The sequence below is a fragment of the Micropterus dolomieu genome, linkage group LG08 (assembly GCF_021292245.1).
Source record: "Micropterus dolomieu isolate WLL.071019.BEF.003 ecotype Adirondacks linkage group LG08, ASM2129224v1, whole genome shotgun sequence".
NCBI lineage: Eukaryota > Metazoa > Chordata > Actinopteri > Centrarchiformes > Centrarchidae > Micropterus > Micropterus dolomieu.
In genome coordinates, this window is record NC_060157.1 from 9,724,024 (window position 1) to 9,731,307 (window position 7,284).

Genomic DNA, 7,284 nt, shown 5'->3' on the forward strand with positions numbered 1-7,284 from the left:
GGAGTTGTTGTCGTAGGAGGATTTGTAGGTGTAGGGGAAGTTGTTGTAGGGAGAGTTGTTGCAAGGGAGTTGTTGTTGTAGGGGGAGTTGTTGTGGTGGGTGGATTGGTTGTTGAAGGTGGAGTGGTTGTTGCAGGGGGAGTTGTTGGAGGGAGATTTGTTGTTGTAGAGGGAGTTGTAGTTGTAAGGGGAGTTGATGTAGGTAGAGTTATTGTTGTAGAGGGAGTTGTTGTAGAGTAGAGTTGTCGTAGGTGAAGTTATTTCAGGGAGAATTGTTGTGGTAGGTGGAGTTGTTGGAGGAAGAGTTGTGGCAGGGGAAGTTGTTGTAGGGAGATTTGTTGTTGTAGGGAGAGGTGTTGTGGTAGGTGGAGTTGTTGTAGGGGGAGTTGTTGTTGGAGAGGGAGGTGTCGTAGGGGGAGTTGTGGTAGGTTGAGTCGTTGTAAGGGGAGTTGTGGTAGATGCAGTTGTTGTAGAGGGAGTTGTAGTTGTAAGGGGAGTTGAAGTAGGGAGAGTTGTTATTGTAGGGGGATTTGTTGTATGTGATGTTATTTCAGGGAGAGTTGTTGTGGTAAGTGGATTTGTTGATAAAGAGGGAGTTGTTGTCGTAGGAGGATTTGTAGGTGTAGGGGAAGTTGTTGTATGGAGAGTTGTTGCATTAGGGAGAGTTGTTGTAGGGGGAGTTGCTGTAGGGAGAGGTGTTGTAGGTGAAGTTATTTCAGGGAGAGTTGTTGATGAAGGGGGAGTTGTAGTAGGGAGAGTTGTTGTAAGGGGTGTTGATGTAGGTAGAGTTATTGTTGTAGAGGGAGTTGTAGGCAGAGTTGTTGTGGTGGGTGGATTGGTTGTTGAAGGTGGAGTGGTTGTTGAAGGGGGAGTTGTTGGAGGGAGATTTTTTGTTGTAGAGGGAGTTGTAGTTGTAAGGGGAGTTGATGTAGGTATAGTTATTGTTGTAGAGGGAGTTGTTGTAGGTAGAGTTGTCGTAGGTGAAGTTATTTCAGGGAGAATTGTTGTGGTAGGTGGAGTTGTTGGAGGAAGAGTTGTGGTCGGGGAAGTTGTTGTAGGGAGATTTGTTGTTGTAGAGGGAGTTGTAGGGGGAGTTGTTGTAGGGAGATTTGTTGTTGTAGGGAGAGGTGTGGTGGTAGGTGGAGTTGTTGTAGGGGGAGTTGTTGTTGGAGAGGGAGTTGTCGTTGGGGGAGTTGTGGTAGGTTGAGTCGTTGTAAGGGGAGTTGTGGTAGATGCAGTTGTTGTAGAGGGAGTTGTAGTTGTAAGGGGAGTTGAAGTAGGGAGAGTTGTTATTGTAGGGGGATTTGTTGTATGTGATGTTATTTCAGGGAGAGTTGTTGTGGTAGGTGGATTTGTTGATGAAGAGGGAGTTGTTGTCGTAGGAGGATTTGTAGGTGTAGGGGAAGTTGTTGCAGGGAGAGTTGTTGTGGTAGGCTGAGTCGTTGTAAGGGGAGTTGTGGTAGATGCAGTTGTTGTAAAGGGAGTTGTAGTTGTAAGGGGAGTTGATGTAGGGAGAGTTTTTGTTGTAGAGGGAGTTGTTGTAGGCGAAGTTGTCGTAGGGGGATTTGTTGTAGGTGGAGTTGTTGTAGGTGAAGGTATTTCAAGGAGAGTTGTTGTGGTAGATGGAGTTGTTAACGAAGAGGGACTTGTTGTGGTGGGTGGATTGATTGTTGAAGGGGGAGTTGTAGGGAGATTTTTTGTTGTAGGGAGAGTTTTTGTTGTAGGTGGAGTTGTTGTAGGGAGAGTTGCTGTGGTATGTGGAGTTGATGTAGGAGGAGTTGTTGTGGTAGGTGGAGTTGTTGTTGTAGAGGGAGTGCTAGTAGGGAGAGTTATTGTGGGAGGTGGGTTTGTTGTTTTAAAGGGAGTTGTTGCGGTAGGGAGAGTCATTGTAGGTGGAGTTCTTGTAGGTGAAGTTATTTCAGGGAGAATTGTGGTAGGCGGAGTTGTTGTAGGGGTCGTTGTCCCAGGGAGACTTTCTTTGGTAGGTGGAGTTGTTTTGATAGTTGTATCCGGGGTGCTTGTGGGAGTCGGAGTATGGCCAGGAAAACCTAAAATGAGAGTCAATAATTGTCTTAGTTGCTCTTTAAAACTACTTAAGCATCACATCACATTTTCATCTTACCAAGCATAACTACTGACCAGAGATGCTCACAAGTCTTTGACCTAGAATCCAAGTCAAGTCTCTGAGATAGAGTCCAAGTCAAGTCTCAGTTCACTAGTGGTTATAATGAGTTATCCACGCTGCTTATAAAACATAGATATAAGGAATTCTGTAACTGTAACCTGTTTTTCACTTACAGAGCACAATCATGTAATGTGCAATACAATTAATGACAGCTTATTAACTACTGTAATTCAACACACCCAGCAGACTCTCAAACCAGTGTAACAACTAAATAAAATTGTAACGCTTTTTACATGATCAACAATCAACGCTGCTTACATGATCAACAATAAACATGTAACCTGTTTTTCACTTAGAGAGCCCAACCATGTAGACTAATGCGTCTAAAACTAATCACAGCTTATAAACTACTGTAAGTCAACAGCTCCCCCACAATCTCAAACCAGTGTCTCATTATGAAATCAACCCTTTTAAGGGCAGAAACCTTTCATTCAATAAGGCTGCAATCACTTTCTGGCAAGTGGAAAACTGCATTTTTTGGGTTGTATTGGCAATTTAAAGGTATTTTAAGAGGTAAAAAGGAGAGGATCGGTTGGTACACAGCAAGTAAAATAATGATAATAATAATAATAACTCTGTTTTCCAAACATAAACAAGGATATTAGACATACCCTACCAAACACATAATCCATCGGCAACAACGGGCTTCTATTATTACCTATAATCACGTAAATGTCATGCTTGACTACGCTATAAACTGCATACACTTATTTGGCCACAATAGTGATTATTCCGTTAAAAGAAACAGCAAAGTTTCACAAAGACATATCATTGCTATGCAGCTTTAAAGCTGTATTGCCCAGTCTCTTTACGACTACAGCTGCATCTGGGTCAAACAGACATAAGCAAATAAACACACTATGTCCGTAGTAATAGGCAATCACTTTTCGGCAGACAATCACTTTTCGGCAAGACAGGTGTGTTTGTTGTCCTCTCTCACGTGTGGCTGCGCACAGCAGATACGTAGTTGTGTTACGTAGGCAGGTTACGCAGGGAGGGAATAACAGGAAGCTCGTCAGATGTTTCCTAAAAATAAACATTGTTCAGGAGTCCTGCACCTCGAGTCCCAGTAAAGTCTGAAGTCTTTTGAGGACGAGTCTCAAGTTGAGTCTGAAGTCACTGTGTGTGCGACTCAAGTCCGAGTCTCAAACTTGAGTCCCCATCTCTGCTACTGACATCTCTAAATACAAAAATGTGAGTGCGGGCAGCGCGCGCACACACATACACATACACACACATAAGCACACACTCACTCCCCGCTCCCTTCCAGCTTCATTAAGCCCTACACAAACCTCATTATTATGCATTTTTCTTTGCTGTTTTAGTAGCACGATCAAGGGTGCACACTTGGTAGATCTACTCTTCTTTAAACATACATTTAAACAGACATCATAAACACTTACTGTGTTGAGCTGCATTCCAGGTTCGCTCTGCTGTTTCCCGTTTGGTTTGGCAAAACAGGAGCATAACATGTCCGTCTTTTAAATAGTATTTTCTTGCGCGCTTTCATGATCACCTGGACAGCACAATTATGGTTTTTGGTGGAATAATAATTTGTGATGCAAATAACTGTTTCAGGGGGAGGAAAATGGTTGTGGAGAGGGATATTTATTGTTGAAAATATATCGGAGTGTAATAGATATAAATCCTTTTCTGTAGTTTGTAAAATGTGTTTATTGTATTGTGTAAATAATTGTTAAGCCTGGTGGGAGTGGCTACTGGCTATAAAAGTAGCAGCTTTGGGCCTGTGAAGTCTTGGCCTGGTTACAGAGGAGGTAACTAGTGAGCTGTATTTTTGTGGGGAGAGAGAAGTTGAGTTATTGAAGAACTCTTTTTGTAACTTTATTATTGAGTAAGTTATTTATTTGTGTTCAAGTTTTTTTCGCCGGCATAATAAAAATCACGTCACTATTTTTCGACTATGCCTGTGTTGATCCCAATTTTTGAGGAGTTTAGAAGAGAGCCCCGCTACACACATTTTAAATCTGCATAATCAAAGTAATAAAGTACATAAAAGGTCAATACATAAATGCTGATGGCATTAAATCAATTACAAACAAAAAACTCCTACTCATGAAAAGATATAGTCTGTTTACATTTTGGTTACCTTGAACCAGGAGACTATGCAGGTGCTTGATGAAGGGGTGGTTGCCACGTTTACAAAACTGTCCACTGAAGTCATCCAGGTCCAGAGACCATACAAATGCTCCTCCAAAGTTGTTTGTTTTTAGGTAACTGACCTGAGAGGAGGAGAAAGAAAACACTTCTGAAACAGCTGAAATCATATTTTCAAAATGTGTACAACTAGTCATTTGCAAAGAAGTTACTGAACAATTGTATAATTTAACAGATAATTACCTTAGCGTCAAGGCTATCATCATTTTCAAATCCAACCCACTGATTTTCAGTGGTGGCATATGGAACTCTCTGATCAGTAATCAGGTGGGTTGTAACCCCTTCAAGATAAAGGCAGGTCTGAAAAGAAGGGTCAAATGTTATATTTAGATCTCATACTTTAACATAAATGGATATTAACACCAAATATAGTAAAAGTGGTAAGCCTGTAATAAGGTTACTGGTGTAGAAAATAATTATGTTCTCAAGTCGGAGTTTTACCTCATAAAAGGCCCAGAATCCCATTTCACCGGTGTAACAGCCATCCTCACCAGGACCGTCGGCTGGTGCTCCAACATCACTGGATGCAGAGGAAAGATCAAAAGCTCGTCCATACGCAGCTAACCCCATGTTTAACTTTTGTGGGGGCGCTCCTTTGTCCTGCCAATACTGCATAGCAGAGTCCTAAAATGTGTTGAAAAAAACCCAAACAATCCAGATGAGAGGACATAAATAGAAAGGTGTTCAGGCGGGTAAAATATAAATCCCTGTACTTGCAGTGTTTGAGTAGATTTTGTCTCCAGTGTCTTGGGATCCTCTGTATAAGGGACTGTGATGTCCTGTGACATTTTCCCAGGGGCCATGAAAGTCAAAGGTCAGTACATTAATGAAATCCAGGTACCTGATAAAATGCAGAGGAGATTATGTTCACCAAAACATGACAACAGCTTATCATGGGTATAATGTCAAGAATTACATTAAATTAGTTTTACATGGCAATCTGTGCGACTTCATAACTGGAATCGATGGTTGCTTTTTCCGCAGAGACACTAGCAGTGATGATTAATCTGTCATGGTTAGTTTTTGTTCCCTCAGCCACAAAGGCCTCTTTGAGCTCCTATACAAAAAGGAAACATTGCTCAGTCTCAGTATAACCACATATTGTCATACATGGCACATACAGGATGGCATATTCCAGACAGTGTCTGTCCCAGAAAAGAAATTTAGGATCTGACCTTGCACAGCAGTGTGAATCTCTGATTATCCTGTTGTTGACTTCCAGCTTCTCTGGGGAATCTCCAGTCTAGGTTTAGCCCATCAAACCCATTTGCTCTCAGTAGTGCGATAGCAGACAGGATGAACTTTTTTCTTTTGCTTTGTGTTGACACCATTGTAGTGAATCTGGTAAACATTTGAACACAACAGTCCTCTCAAGAAGACAATTCACACATTGTATGAGTTGGTGTCATCCACTTTAAGGGCTTACAAACACAAATAGCAGTGCAAAACACAAGATAATGTGTGTAAAGACAAATATACAGCCTTAGGAGAATGGTCTGGTTTTAGTAAGAGTAGTAAGAGTAAAATAAAAAATTAATAAATTAAATTAATAAAAATTGTTAAATTGTATGGGTCTTCAGTTATTGTAATGAAGGGCCCTTCTTTACCAGTGATTGACTTTTAAATATTGTACTGGTCTGATAGTAATTGCAGTTGTAACAAATAACATAATCACATTAATGATGGGGTAGCAATATTTCACACTATATTAGCAGGATTTGCACAGAACATTTTGTACTTTATAATATTTATTGAAATGTAATATACCAGACAGTATAAAAGGCTCCAGTTTCTTGTCTGTCTGTGTTGTTGGTTAGGTCTCACTACCTGTATTGATGCCATGCTTGTACTTGCTTGTTGTTATTTTTGAATAAAACACCACCTGGTTTGGTATACTGCATTATCACTTTGAACTCTCTGTCCACTGCATTGTCCATCTGCTAAATGATCATTCTAACAGTTAATATGGATGCATTTAATTTGCATTAGAATTAATGGTTTGCAACATAAACAAAATTAAATTAAACTGAAGTTAAATATTTAAATGCAATTACCAAATACATTTGGTGTTTGCTGATCCCAACAATACTGACCTTTTTTATGTGCTCATATTTATCCGATTGTTTCCCAGCAACCGAGTTTTGGTTTCACACAATGTAATGAAGGTATCAGGTATAAATATTTCTGTTGGTTGGACTATATTGTCTATTATGTATATTATTATTATATGTGTCTATTTTAGGGCTGACCCCGAATAGTCGAAGATTCGATGCTTTGATGGGCGGAGCCTGATTCGACTGTCAATCTCACATTTTATCATTTTTAAACATCCAGCTACTTGAAATAGATCCCTGAGGAACTACAACGTGCATGCAGTTGTCGGCAGCACGGCATGTACGCACAAGACCGGTGAATGGCAGGCGAGAGAGAGAGAGAGAGAGAGAGAGAGAGAGAGAGAGAGAGAGAGAGAGAGAGAGAGAGAAAATTACAATGTTATGTTATCTGACCCTAAAAAGAGAATTCACACTGGCAAATTACCTGAGTACAATAAAATGTCCCAAATTACGAAATATGTTGACAACATACAGACTGAGTGAACACAGCCTGGCCATAGAAAAGGGTTGCCACAGACAGAGCTGGCTACCACAAGGGGAGACACTCTGCTCCTAGTGTGATAGGTGATAGGGACAGGTAGAGACAGAGCTGCACTTTCTAACCTCATGCCCCAAATATAAAACACAGAGACAAAAACACTTTGCAAACATTTCCCAAATATACCCTGAATTCAAATTCATATCAGACACACAGAAACTCCCCTATTTACTGGGAGAAATGCCCAAATGTGAAATAATTGCTGCAAAATATGTCTCCTCACGCCATGAAGTGAGGACAGCCAGTGGAACCTCAGACTAATAAATAATTGTA

General features: G+C 40.7%; 1 protein-coding gene across 1 annotated transcript in view; it reads right to left on the minus strand.

Annotated features, from left to right (window-relative positions):
* The window catches only part of LOC123974673 (mucin-2-like), a 13,071-nt gene that overhangs the window by 4,261 nt on the left and 1,526 nt on the right, over positions 1 to 7,284 (minus strand). Inside the window, exons 3-8 of the mRNA XM_046055512.1 lie at positions 5,535 to 5,700; positions 5,292 to 5,416; positions 5,077 to 5,200; positions 4,801 to 4,983; positions 4,543 to 4,659; positions 4,292 to 4,424 (exon numbers count right to left, since the gene is read on the minus strand). Of these exons, the coding sequence (XP_045911468.1) occupies positions 4,292 to 4,424; positions 4,543 to 4,659; positions 4,801 to 4,983; positions 5,077 to 5,200; positions 5,292 to 5,416; positions 5,535 to 5,700 (848 nt within the window). The remainder of the gene's footprint in view (positions 1 to 4,291; positions 4,425 to 4,542; positions 4,660 to 4,800; positions 4,984 to 5,076; positions 5,201 to 5,291; positions 5,417 to 5,534; positions 5,701 to 7,284) is intronic.